The sequence below is a fragment of the Ochotona princeps genome, chromosome 15 (assembly GCF_030435755.1).
Source record: "Ochotona princeps isolate mOchPri1 chromosome 15, mOchPri1.hap1, whole genome shotgun sequence".
Classification (NCBI taxonomy): domain Eukaryota; kingdom Metazoa; phylum Chordata; class Mammalia; order Lagomorpha; family Ochotonidae; genus Ochotona; species Ochotona princeps.
This window is the reverse complement of record NC_080846.1, coordinates 207,587-221,009: the sequence shown is the minus strand read 5'-3', so window position 1 is coordinate 221,009 and position 13,423 is coordinate 207,587. Positions and strand designations below refer to the sequence as shown.

Below are 13,423 nucleotides of genomic sequence, written 5' to 3'. Positions count from 1 at the left end.
TGTGTGAGTGGGGGCTCCAGCTTCCCCTCACTGAGCTGGTGCATGGACCCTGTTTGTTTTGGGGACCAGGGTGCTATGAGGGGTGCAGCTGGGAGGCACAGTTGCAGAACCCATGTCCCTCCTGCCACAGGCTCTCAGTCCCTCCTTCCCCTCAGGCAGCCAGAACGTGCCCACTCTCCAGCCCTGGGCTCAGGGCATGCAGGGCTGGCAGACGGCTCTGCCGGGGCAACCCCCAAAGGGCTGTGCCACAGCCAAGTCCACCCCGCCAGTCTCCCCAAGCCCCACCTGACCCGCCTTCCTGGCTGCCACCCGACTCCTCCAACATAAACACAACCCCTCTCAGCCCTGGCCAGGAGCAATGAGGGCGCAGGTGACTGCCCGTTGGAGCCCCCAGCGGCCTCAGAGGCCAGCCAGGCCGGGCACTTGTAGACGTAGTCATCCAGCAAATGAGCCCTGCAGGAGGGATGGGGCACAACTACAGCCCTTCGACAGCCTGACACGGGGCACTCGCTTGGGGCAGAGTGGCCAGAGTAAGGTCTACTGAGGGGCACACGGGGTGGTGTTCCCTGCCAGGTGGACAAAGACGCCAAATACCATGGCGCCAGGCCCTTCTCAGCAGCCACTACGTGGGGGATGCTTCGGCTCTGCTGGCATCCAGCAGAATCCGTGCTTCGGTGCTTCTAGGAATACCGGGCAGCCTGCATGTGGGCAAAAGATGGATTGAAGGACTCACGGGACACCAGGCACTGGCCAGACCAGGTCCATGCCTTCCGCGGGACCCCCACCCCCAACAGAAACTAAAAGGCGTGGCGGCCGGCCGGTCTAGTGCGCTGCACTGCTGTCTGAGCGGCCGGGCAGGCAAGGCGGGGCGGCCCGGCCACGTGCCCCGCCCCATCCCCGCGCCAGCTCCGCCCCTGCGACAGAGACTATTTAGCTGCACGGGCGCCGCCAGGGCCGACGCCGCATCCCTGGCAGGACGACCCCAAGCTTCGAGCTGACCCAGGAGACCCTCGCCCGCTTGGCCCACCGCCCGCCAGCGGAGGCCAGCCCAGGTGTCTCGCTTCGCGCCTGCCGCCAAGCACCGACCACCGCAGGTACCCGCCTCGCTCGCGCCCCCGCGGGGCCCCCAGGTGCGGGGGCCGCGCTGGAAGCCCAGGCCGGCCCTGCCCGCCCGCAACCTGAGCCTCTCCCTCTGCAGCGCGCCATGGCCTGGCTCCTGCTTCTCACCCTGGGTTGCATCAGCCTCGTGTACCTGCAGCTCCCGGCTGCCCTGTCCAGCAGCCCGCGGCCGGTGCGACCCAGGTGAGTCCCAGACAACCCCCGACCGCTGACCCCGCTAGACAGCCAGAACACAGGGCAGGCGTGTGCCCCCTCTCTTGTCCCAACCTGCCCCATCTGCCCAGAGGCCTCAGTCTCTGCCTCCCTCTGAGACAGGTGTCTACACGTACACCCAGTCGTGGCAGCAGCTGTGGGCTCCCGCAAGGTGCCAGCTCTAATCACCTCAAGGGCTGTGGGGGCATCACCCCTAGTGTGGCCCACAAAGGCCGGATGCCCAGGGCGCCTTTTACCCAACGAAGTGCTGGTAGTGAGCTTGGGCTATAAGTGACTCTCTGGGCAGTGGGCAGTGGACTTCCCCTGGCCATGCACCAGGCTGTTGGGGAAGCTGGGACTTCCCGCTCTGGTGACCCCAGGCTTGGGGCGTGTGTCTCCAAGGCTGAACCCTTGAGTTCACATCCTCCCCTCCCCTCTGCAGAGAGTCCCCGGCCTGGACCCCCGCCAACAGCCTGCACCCCCGACGCCCTGCATCCTGGCCAGCAACCTGGAAGCCCCGGCAAGCCCGTCAGCCGCACAGGAGGGCCAGCCATGTCCCCACTGGGGGCCAGCGTCTCAAGGCCAGCGGCCCCCACAGGCCCCACGCCCAGCTCCTGCGGGTGGGATGCGCCCTGGGCACCTGCCAGGTGCAGAACCTCAGCCACCGCCTGTGGCAGCTGGTGAGGCCAACTGGCCGCCAGGACTCTGCCCCTATCGACCCCAGCAGCCCCCACAGCTATGGCTGAGAGTCCAGGCCACATCCCTGCCTGTAACTTCCAGCTGGGATGCTGTGCCTGGGTCCCAGAGCCCTGGCCTAGCCACCCCTCCCCCCTCACTTCCCTGCCCGGAGCTCCTTCAGCAAGCACGGCTGAGTGAATGGACACCGAGAGCTGTGGCTGTGTCCTGGTCCAGGAGGGTGTGTGCCCCTAGGGCCCGGGTACCCCACAGCTGTGCACACTCAGGGCACAGCTACCCACAGCCGAAGAAGGGCATCTGTGGGGAGTTGGTGCTCACGGCAAACTGAGACCCAGGTTCCAAACCAACAGGGCCACCTCGGAGCAGGCTGGGCCCCTGCCACTAGCACCCCTTTCCTGCCCAGTGCCCTGCAATGCTGTGTCTCCAGCATCAGCTGAGGAAGGACTGGTCAGGAGGGAACCTTGGCAGCTCCGACTGGCAACCCTGGAGCCCAGGCCAGGTGCACCACAGAGACCCCACCTCACATGTGGGCCGTCCGGGGGGTGCGGAACAGACGCCACGTCCTTCTGTGGTCCTGAGAGCAACAGGAGCAGATCTCTACCCACACCGGCCAAGGGAGAGGCACAGTCCAGCAGAAAATGCAGGACCAGCCGTTGGGTAGCAGGAGACTGGGCAGGCTCAGCCCTCTGTACTCCCTGGGAGCCGGGACAGGGAGACCAGCCCTGGATACCAGCAAAATCAGAAGCCAGGCCAGCGAGTTCAGTTCCAGGCTGCGTCCACAGCAGTACTGGCCAGCACAGCCCCAGAGCAGCAAGAATGGCTTCTGTCAGAACACTCAGCCACCCACTGCCAGCGTCTGCTGCCAACCACTCCCACCTCCGAGGAGACCACAAGGGTGGGGCAGCACTGTGGCGTGCCACACTGGCGTCCCACATGGACACTGCTTCCGATCCCAGCCACTCCATTTCTGATCCAGCTCCCTGCTGGGACGTGGCAGAGGAGGACAGAGTCCTTGGGCCACTGCACCTGTCTGGGAGACCCGGAAAATGCTCCTGGCTTTGGCCCATCCCCAGTGGTTGCAGCCATTTGGAGAGCGGACAAGCACGTAGATTCTCTCTGTGCCTCTGCCTTTCAAATAAAAATGGATACATCTTTTTTAAAAACTCTGAGACCCTAACATTTGGGGGGGGGGGAGAGGACAGGGCTGTGCCTGCCACATAACCCCCGAGGTGGGAGAGCCGGGCCCTCAGGTGTGTCCCCGCTCCTGCAGCCTCGGACCTCTTAGTCCCGGCAAGGGAGTGACCATACCTCAGGGCACAGGGACACAGACCAGGAGCAGCAGCATGGCTAGGCAGTCAGGGGAGGCTGCCTAGAGGAGGTGTGGGGGACATCTGAGAAGGCGAGAAGTCCATGTGGCAGGACAGAGCATGGGACCATGGGTGGGGCAGTAGTCCAGGGGCAGGCTGGGGAGAGCAGTTCTCACAGCTCAGCTCAGCCTGGGCCCAGGGGCAAGGTTCAGGCTGGCGCCCGCCAGACTCCCACCTGGGAGTTCTGTGCCCTCTGCCAGGGGCATTTGCTGCTCTCCTACACTGGGCCCTGGAGGGCCAGCACAGACTCTGCCCCCTGGTTTCTCCCTGTGGCCTCGTATCATGGCAGCTGCAATGTCAGGAGACCCCTGATCCACAGCCATTGCCGGACGTGAAGTCACGTGACACCCCATGACCCTGCTGAGCCCCAGCTCAGGCAGCTCCCCGTCCACTGCACCCATGTCTTTGACCCTCACCCACCAGCCCCCCAATTCCCCATATGGCCTCCCCACATGGCCTCCCCACCATGTCTGTAGTATTGGGTGGAATTCCTTGTCCTCATCCCTGCCTGCTCACCAGCTGAGGTGCTCCCACAGTCTTGGGGTTCCAGGACTTGAGCCCCATCCCTGTGCCCTCTGCAGGGTCTGCTATAGTAACTCCATGCTGTCCACACATTGGCAAATGCGCAACTTTTTCTTAGCAAGACCCTGCCCCACCCAGAACCACAATGCCAGGCACGAGCTCCCCAAAAGGAGCTGGGGGAGCTAGGGAGCGGCCCCTGAGGCGGCAGCAGAGGCGTGTGAAGGCAGGGGACAGGTGCGGGGGCTGCCAAGCAGGTGGGGTCCTGGGGGACCCAGGAGGCGGAGGACAGGGCATGGCTGGACTGAGATGACACATTAACTTTCTGTGGCCACGCGAAGCATGGATGGTCACTCATTACCAAGCACCAAGGCCAGGGGGCCAGGTGATGTGCGGTCACTTATGTAACCAGTGGACATATATAGGGGCACCCAGACCTGGGGGAGTCTGGCCTAACTGTGAGCTCTCACACCTGCTACCAATTCCACCAAGATGAAGGTGGCTGTGGTAAGTACCTAGTGACTGTTGGTGTCCTGGCTGAGCCCCTTAGGGGAAAGCCTGCATCACCTACCCACTTTCTGCTGGCTCTGTCCGTCGTGGCCTCCCTCCTGTGGGTGCAGAGCCCCCAGCTCCCCAGGGAGACTCCAGCATGGAGGAACCGAGCTCCTTGCTCTGGTGGCTGCGACTCCTGCAGGCCCTACTGAGGGCATGGAAGAGGCTGTGTCCTCAGGCCACAGCTGGCAACCTTGAGCCTGCCAGCACCCGCCTGGAGCTAGTGTAATGGTGACCTGGACCCCCCTCAACCTGCCAACAGGGCCCAGACCCTTCCCTGATTTATCGTCCTGACGTGGACCCAGAGATGGCCAAAGACAAGGGCAGCTTCCGGAACTACACGGTAAGGACCATGGTGGGTCGGGGGGCCCCTGGTAGGGGCCTATAGGGGTGTGGCCTCTGCTGACCAGTCTGTGTGGCTTGCAGTCGGGCCCCCTGTTGGACCGGGTCTTCAACACCTACAAGCTCATGCACTCCCACCAGACAGTGGACTTTGTCAGGAAAAAGGTGGGTGTCCCCCTCCTGGGCAGCCCCCAGGATGGGCCCCCAGTGCGACCCGACTGACTTGCCCTGGCGCTCACCCAGCACGCCCAGTTTGGCAGTTTCTCCTGCAAGAAGATGACTGTCCTGGAGGCTGTGGAGGCACTGGACACGCTGGTGGACGAGTCTGACCCAGACGTGGACTTCCCCAACTCGTTCCACGCCTTCCAGACGGCTGAGGGCATCCGCAGGGTGCACCCAGACAAGGGTGCACTAGGCCAGCCGGGCAGGGCGGGGGTGTGCCCTGACTGGCCCTGACCGCCCATACCCACCATCCCGTCCTGGCCTCCTCCCTCTAGACTGGTTCCACCTTGTCGGGCTCCTGCATGATCTGGGGAAGGTGTTGGCCTTGTGGGGGGAGCCCCAGGTGAGGCAGGGGAAGCAGGGGTGCAGGTGGGAGGCAAATGCCCGATTGGGGCTCAGCAGGCACCCTGTTCATGGACCTATGTCCCTCTGCAGTGGGCCGTTGTTGGAGACACCTTCCCTGTGGGCTGCCGGCCCCAGGCCTCCGTGGTCTTCCGAGAGTCTACCTTCCAGGACAACCCTGACCTGCAGCACCCCCAGTACAGGTGTGGCTCGGGCCCAGCGGCCCACCACAGCCTCCCCAGCTCTTGTCCTGCCCGTGGCAGCCCCTCACCCCAGCTCTCTCCACAGCACGGAGCTGGGCATGTATGCACCGCACTGTGGGCTGGACAACGTCCTGATGTCCTGGGGCCATGACGGTGAGGCTGGTGGAAGAGGCTGCCCTGTGAGAGCAGGGAGGGGAGGACCTGCTGAAGGTGCCACCCAGACCCACCCTCCCACCCTCCCGCAGAATACTTGTACCAAATGATGCGATTCAACAAGTTCTCCCTGCCCGAGGAGGTAGGCGGGGCGGGCCTGGGTGTGCCTAGGGAAGCAGGGGACCCGCCTGACCAGGCTGAGCCAAGGATGGCCTCCCCCGCCCCCACAGGCCTTCTACATGATCCGGTTTCACTCCTTCTACCCGTGGCACACGGGAGGCGACTACCGGCAGCTGTGCAGCCAGCGGGACCTGGACATGCTGCCCTGGGTGCAGGAGTTTAAGTACGGTGTGGGTTGGGGGCTGCCATGGGCATGTAGGCTGCTGTGGGCATGGGGGACACTGTGTGCATAGGGCCACCGTGGGCATGGAGGCTGCTGTGGGCATGGGGGCCACTGTGGGCATGTGGGCTGCTGTGGGCATGGGGCCACCATGGGCATGTGGGCTGCTGTGGGCATAGGGGCAACCATGGGCATGAAGGCCCCTGTATGCACGAGGGCTGCTGTGAGCATGCAGGCCTCTGTGGGCATGGAGGCTGCTGTGGGGATGGGGGCCACTGTGGGCATGTGGGCTGCTGTGAGCATGGGGGCCACCATGGGCATGGGGCCACTGTGGGTATGTGGGCTGCTGTGAGCATGGGGGCCACCATGGGGCATGGGGCTGCTGTGGGCATGGGGACCGCCATGGGCATGCAGGCTGTGTGGGCATGGGGACCGCCATGGGCATGCAGGCTGCTGTGGGCATAGGAGGCACTGTGAGTGTGGGGGCCTCTGTAGGCATGGGGGCTGTGTGGGCGTGGGGTTCTTGGACTTGCGGGCTGTGTGGGCATGGGGGCCACCGTGGGCGTGGAGGCTGCTGTGGGTGTGGGGCTGTGGGGACATGTCAGCGTGGGGCCCTTAGGTGTGGGGGCTGTGTGGCTGCATGGCCTCACAGTCCCTCCATCTGCAGCAAGTTTGACCTGTACACCAAGAACCCCGACCTGCCAGATGTGGAGCAGCTGCGCCCCTACTACCAGGGACTCATCGACAAGTACTGCCCCGGTGTCCTGAGCTGGTGAGCAGCAGGCCCCATGGAGCCGCACCAAGCTCCCTGAGGCCCAGGCCACCTGAAGGCCACTTTCCTGCTGACAATAAAGACCTTGCAGAACCCTGTGTGTCTGACTCTTCCTTGGAGCTGGAGGGCCTGGACAGGGCCCTGCTGGTGTGTGTGTGTGTGTGTGTGTGTGCGCGTGTGTGTGTGGTATGTGTGATGTGTGTGATGTGTGTTGTATGTATGGGTGTGGGTATATAGTGTGTGGTGTGGGTGTGGCACACATGGCATGTGTAGACAAGAAAACTGCTTTTTGTTTCTGCCTTTCAATGGAGTGGAAGTAAAGCCCTTGACACCCCGGGGGGAGGGACGCACCCACGGAGGATGGCAGAAGCCCGATGCAGGGTCAGCACTACCTGTGCCTGCCCACCAAGCTGCAGCCCCACGGCTCGGCTGCTCACCTCTGCCAGGTCTGCTGCTCCAAGCCGTGTCCTCCAGGGCCGCACCCTCGCTTGGCTGACGTCTGTTCCTTTCCACCACGGTGTCCTGCGTCACTGGCCTTGGCTGCTTCTCAGCTCTAGCACCTCCTTTTGGGTGAGTGTGTGTTGAGGTTCAGCAGGACTCAGGTTGGGTGTGTTGGGGTGAGGGTGCTCCAGGCAGTGGGGAGGCTCACCCTGCCTCTCATCTCTTTAGGGTGTGGGGCAGCACATACTGGCAGCGTGTGCCTGATGTACCCCTTGGTGGCCAGGGTGTGTTCTGTCTGGAGGAAGGTTGGGTCCCTTACTACCCTCCCCTCAGGGCAGCCTCCCTCTTGGCTGGGTGGGTGGAGCTCCATAGCTGCCACAAGGAATTGTCACAGATTCAGTGGCTAATGTCCACGAAAACAAACTGGGTAGACTGCAGAATGTAAACCAGCCTACACAATCACGTTTCTATATAATCCCAATATATTAGCTACCAAAAAATAGGAATCACTATAACCAAGGTGGTGAAAGAACTGTGCAAAGACATTGTTAACACTGAAGTTGAATGGAAATGCATCCCATGTTCACAGAGAGGATCGGCATTGGTCCTGTTGTTGAATTGTCCACAACAGGAGCCAGCATCATGGTGTAGCAAGCGAAGCTTCCACCCCCGGTGCTAGCGTCCCATACGGGGGCTAGTTCATATCCCAGCTGCTCTACTTCCAACCCAGCTCTCTGCCAACGGCTTGGGAAAGCAGCAGAGGTGGCCCAAGTCCTCGGGCCCTGCATCCACATGCGAGATCTGCGGGAAGCTCCTGGTCCCTAGCTTCAAAATAGCTCAGCTCCAGCCAATGTGGTCACTTAGGGAACGAGCCAACAGACAGAAGATCTCTCTCTGTCTCTCCCTCTATTTCTGAAAATCTTGCTTTCAAGTTAAAATAAGTAAATATTGAAAAAAAAAAAAAAGGCCACACTACCCAAAACCGTCTGCAGACTCAATTCAACCCCAATCAAAATTATTTTTTTTACAACACTTAATGCTTTTCATTATAGACATATATATGTTTTAATTTCATAATTTATTTTTAATGTTGTTTATATGGTTAAGAGGGATGCACATCCCTGTGGCCTCTGATTAGGGTGGATAGGAAGTATGGAGGAGGTTAGGTGGGACAAATATTTCAGTTCTTTTTTTCCTCCTGTGTCCTCTGGAGGGGAGGGGGTTATTCCTTGCTGTCAACCTACACTCCCACCCAGGAATGGGGGGCTGGTCATTTGATGATGCCTTAGAGACCCCAATGTTGGGAAGAGTGTTCTGAGGGTGTTACTGGAGTGATTTTTGATAGTTGTGGGACATTATCAGCTTCACTGCCATGAGGCTGTGAAAGTCTTTCCAAGGTCTATTGGCTGACCAAGTCCACCTTAGCGCGTCCCAGGCCCAGACACTGCAGAGCTTGGCCAGGAGAGTTGTCCAACCTGTTCTGCTTCCCATCCTCTGACAAGGCACTTGACATCCTCTGCTGACCTAGATGAGCTGGCTGTCATGCTTTTCTGTGCATCTGGGCATGCTGTCCACTGCACAGGCATCGGCAGTTGAGGAGACCCAATTCTGATAAACGCTCTCCAAGGTCAGATCACACATCCCGTGATCTTCTCTGTGGCCAGGATCTGAGTCCAGCCATCTAGCTGGGGAATCCCCTAAGAAATCTTGGCTAAGCTTATCTCAGCAAGCTTGACTCTCCTCAGCTAATGCAGGGTCAAGTTCAGTCTGTCACCTGTACCAGTCAGTGCACACACTGGGGGGTGCAGCTGCCGGATCAGCTCTCTCACGTGAACCAGTGGGTGCTACAGTCTGGCCTAGCCCAGCTTGCCACGGACCTGAGCAGCTTAGTTGGGGCAATCTGCAATAACCCACCCCACCAGGCCTGCCCTCAGCCCTGGATTTTACATGTGCCAGCATGTGTTGCAGCCTAGCCTAGCCCATCTGGCTTTCAGGCACACCCAAGGGTGCTGCAGCTTAGTTCCACCCAACCTGCCCCCAGCCTTGGCTCTAAAGCCCGCCAGCAGGAGGTGCAGCCTAGCAGGAGAGTGCCTGAAGTTCCCATAACAGTCTCACTCCCAGCCCTGGCTCTTGCACCTGCCAGGGAGTACTGTTGTTCCTCCTAAAATGATTCACACCCAGTGATGCAGCCTAGCCTGGCCAGTCTGTACCCATTCTCCTTCTAATTCATGCCAACAAGTTCTGCCACACTGCCTGGACCACTGAACCCCCAGTCACAGCTCTCACACTTACCAGTGGAAGCAACAACCTAGCACAGACTCCCCAGTGTTTCCTCACCAGGCCCACTCCTAGCCCCAGATCTTATGGGTACCAGTGGTGCTATGGCCAGTCTGGCATGGCCCACCCCTAGTCACAGCTTACACCCCATCCTGGATTTCATGTGCACCAGTGGTTGCTGCTGCCTAGCTCAGCCTGGCCCACCCCCAGACTTAATCCATACACATCCCTTGAGTGCTTGCTGGCCTGGCCTGGGCAGTTCCTAGCCCCAGCTCTCATGCTCCCCAGCAGGGGTTGCAGCCTAGCAAGGAAATTTCCCAAATTTCCCTACCGCACCTGCTTCCAGCCCCAGATCTCACACATGCTGGTGGGTGCCATGGCCCTACCTGCTGTGGTCTGTCTTCAATCCTGGCCTTTCTATGTACCAGTGGGTGTTGCAGCCTGGCCAGTTTGGCCTCCTCTAAGCCCTTGCTCCCACGAGTGTCAATGAATTCCACAGTCTAACTTGGCTTGGTCCATCACCACCCCTAGCTTTCATGCAAACCAGCGGCTTCTACAGTCCCACAGAAGCAAACCCACAAATCTACACAATCTGCCCCAGATCTAGTTCTCCCACGTTCCGATGGGTGTTGCAGCCCAGCCCGACATGGCCACTCCCTGCTTCGATGTCCACAAGCAGCTACGATGGCCTGATCCCCAGCTTCCATGTGCACTGGTGTGGGTGGGCATTGCCACATGGACAGGTGCCTTAGCCTGACCCAGACATGCCCTGTGACTTCTGCCCTGAATGCCATTCCCTCTCAACTCCTCGCCAACCTGGGAGTGCAGCAGACCGGTCCATGGAAGCCCCCAGAGCTCACCGCTCACCTGTTGCACATGTCCTTGACAGCCCACACTCCAGCAGGTCCCCAGAATCCTCCCCCTGGGGAACCTGCAGCCCCTTGCTGCACAGCGGCAGCTAGCGTGCCTGTGGGTCAGGATGGCATGTCACAGCCTGGTATTCCCCATCTTCTGCCAAGCAGCAAACATGAAGAGTTCCCCACGCATCTTGAAAAAAAAAAAAAAAAAAAGAGAAAAGACAACTATGTAGGCACACTGGTATTGTTAACACAGATTTGACATTAACCAGGCCCAAGATGCCTGCCAGCACTGACTGCTTTTCCCTCAGCAGTGTAACACCTGCCTAGGTACAAGACAACCTGGGCAGGTACCTACATCGGGGACAATTTTTTTTATATAAATAGGAAAATAATTCTAAAACTCATATGACATCCCAAAGAGCCAGTGCGACCACAACAGAAAGAATGGAGCTGGAGGCAGCATGTCTTACCCGAGCACAGGCCAGCATGGCAGTGCGGGGCGGGCAGAGCCACTATGATGCTGGCCTCTCTCCTGGACACCTGAGTCCCAACTGCTCCACTTCCCACCCAGCTTTCTGATAACAGCCCAGGGAAGCAGTGAAAGGTGACCCAAATGTTTGGGCCCTGCACCCACGGGAGGACGGGGGCTGATGGAATTCTACCTCCTGGTTCTGGGCTCCAGTCTGATCCAGCCCTTACTCTGGCAGACACCTGGGGAGTGAACCAGAGGATGTTAGATTTCTCTCTCTCTCACCATGCCTGAAAAAGCACAGTGGGTGTGTTTGATGTTGTAGACACCTGGGGCTGTCTGTAGCACACACTGAATTCCTGCTAATGTGCACCCTGGAAGATGGTGAAGATGGTTCAAGCAGCTGGTTCCTCACGGCCGACGTGGGAGAATCTGCCAGTTGACGTGGGAGGACCCACAACTGACATGGGGGGACCCACGGCTGGTGCTGGAGGACACACGGGGTTGGATCTAAGTGGATCCCTGCCCAGGAAGGCTGGCTGCTGGCTTCTAGCTGGCTTCACCGTGGCTGTTAGAAGCACTTGGGGAGGGAGCCAGCGGAAGGAAGACCTCCATCTGCCCTTCTGTCTTTCAAATACAATGAATGAACATAAATAAATAGAAATGTTTAAAAGCACACAATGAGGTATCCCCTCCTACTGAGGCTGGCGTGCCATCGGGAGGAGTGTAAACGCACGTCGCGGGGCAAGACACAGCCTCCCCTGAGGCTGGAGGTCGCTATGTCGGTACTGGGCAGCTCCACGCTGAGGTTCGGGCCGGGAAGCTCTGAGCTGGGCACTCCTAGGCCCCTGATGGATCCAGCACCATCTGTGACATTCAGAGCAAAGCGTGAACTCTGGTCCCCGTTACTGGAGCCAACAGAGGGAGTGAGGCAGGGAAGGGGATGGGAAAACACTCAGATGGCCAGATCACCAGGACCTTTCGAGTGAGGAATAGCCAACTCCCCACACACGTGCTCTGTGACCTCATTCACCAGTAGATCAAAAAGTTGGACTTCTAGCAAGGAGGGAGATTCTGCTGACGGACAAGGCGCAGCGAGCAGAGAGGCTGTCCATCCTAGCAGACAGGGCCTCTGCAAGCCTGGAGGCCAGAGTGCAAGGGACAATAAAAGTGACCACACTGAGCATGGCTGAGGGAGTGGATGTTAAGTGTTCTTGCCACAGTGTGTTGACTAATCAGCTCAGTGGTTTTGGCTAACCAGTCAGGACTTGCTCTCCCAGAACTTCCATGTGTTTCAGAATCTCATGTCGTACTCTGCCAGTGTGCTTACCTCCCAGCTGCTGGGAAGGGCCACGGCAGGCTTTACTCCTGCAGAGGCTCAGCCGGACCCCATCCGTCTCCTGGTGGCTTTGGAGCCCTAGGCTCAGCAGCCTCTCTGTGGTCTGCATCTTGGCTGTGTGTCCTTCTCCTTGGCTGCCCCCACTAGTTATGGTGGGGTGCATCCATGTAACTCCCACCTCAAGCTCTTCATCCCAAGACCCCTCACTTCATCACATCCATAGTCACCTTTCCAGGCCTCGCCCGCCCCTGCCCGCTCCCCAGCTGGTGGCCCCCAATACCCCTTTGCACCTCTGCTGATCCTAACCTTAGGGCTGTCATCTCCAGAGCGCAGCAGAGCTGGTCCCCAGGTTTCTGTTGGGCCTTGCTGGGGACGTACATGGTTGAGAGTAGCCTGGGGAGATGGAATGGGGTTCAGCTTGGCCCACTACCCTAGCCCTGTGGGGGCTGCATCCCAGACCTTTCGCTAGCTCTTTCTGACGGCTCCAGTAGCAGCCTCTGGTTTCTGTTCATTTCCCAGCATGAGCTGCGAGGCCAAAGCCATTTTCATTTCCTCCTAAGATATCATTTGCCATTTCTACAGAGCTGGTGGTCACACACATGGAACCGAATGCAGCAAGGAATGCTGCTGGCCCGAATGGGGAGACACGCTCACCGCACCAGCCAGCAAGAACTCCACAGTGCCAGGCACTGGGGGCCCAAAATGCCACACTCATGCCAGAGTGCTTGTTTTAAAACAGTGACTTAGCTTGAAGGCACAGCATGACAGAGAGAGGGAGAGACCCATCATCCATCCAGTGGTTCACTCCACAAACGCCTAGTGTCCACGGCTGAGCCAGCAGCCAGGAGCTCCATCTACAGCTCCCAAGTGAGTGGACAGAGGCCAAGTGCATTGACCGTCATCTACTGCCCTTCTAGGAGCATTAGTAGGAAGGTGGACAGGGCTCAGAGCGGTGCTCCAATGCAAAGTGAGCACTGCAGGTTAGCTCAGCCTGCGGTACCACAGTTCAAGATGCGTAGGAGCATCTCAGGGGCCAGTATCATGGTGCACTGGGTTAAGCTGCTGTTTGCAGCACCAGTGTCCACGTCACAGTGCTGGTCCACGTCTGATCCAGTGTCCTGCTAATGTGCCTGAGGAAGCAGTGGAGGATGGTGAGTGCCTGTGAGCAGCTCCACAGGGCACGGGGGCAGGCGGCCTCCAGGGAGCGGGACCAGACAT

At 59.4% G+C, this 13,423-nt stretch overlaps 2 protein-coding genes across 2 annotated transcripts; both read left to right on the top strand.

Annotated features, from left to right (window-relative positions):
* The first annotated feature begins 868 nt into the window (after positions 1 to 868).
* ADM2 (adrenomedullin 2) lies at positions 869 to 2,110 on the top strand. Its single transcript, XM_004589699.2, has 3 exons — positions 869 to 1,094; positions 1,199 to 1,302; positions 1,754 to 2,110. Exons 2-3 carry the CDS (start codon positions 1,205 to 1,207, stop codon positions 2,055 to 2,057), a joined length of 402 nt encoding a protein of 133 aa, XP_004589756.2. The 5' UTR covers positions 869 to 1,094; positions 1,199 to 1,204; the 3' UTR covers positions 2,058 to 2,110.
* A 2,275-nt stretch (positions 2,111 to 4,385) lies between these two features.
* On the top strand, positions 4,386 to 6,823 carry MIOX (myo-inositol oxygenase). The gene is made up of 10 exons (XM_004589407.3): positions 4,386 to 4,400; positions 4,708 to 4,788; positions 4,872 to 4,952; positions 5,031 to 5,193; positions 5,285 to 5,352; positions 5,445 to 5,554; positions 5,640 to 5,707; positions 5,800 to 5,849; positions 5,938 to 6,050; positions 6,715 to 6,823. Exons 1-10 carry the CDS (start codon positions 4,386 to 4,388, stop codon positions 6,821 to 6,823), a joined length of 858 nt encoding a protein of 285 aa, XP_004589464.1.
* Positions 6,824 to 13,423: the final 6,600 nt, after the last annotated feature.

Excerpts from the sequence above, each read along its gene's own strand:
- ADM2 (XM_004589699.2), top strand. The coding sequence starts at position 1,205 with ATGGCCTGGCTCCTGCTTCTCACCCTGGGTTGCATCAGCCTCGTGTAC. Across the intron at positions 1,303-1,753 it reads CCGCGGCCGGTGCGACCCAG|AGAGTCCCCGGCCTGGACCC; the intron begins GTGAGTCCCAGA and ends TCCCCTCTGCAG.
- MIOX (XM_004589407.3), top strand. Across the intron at positions 5,194-5,284 it reads CAGGGTGCACCCAGACAAGG|ACTGGTTCCACCTTGTCGGG; the intron begins GTGCACTAGGCC and ends TCCTCCCTCTAG. Across the intron at positions 5,850-5,937 it reads AGTTCTCCCTGCCCGAGGAG|GCCTTCTACATGATCCGGTT; the intron begins GTAGGCGGGGCG and ends CCGCCCCCACAG.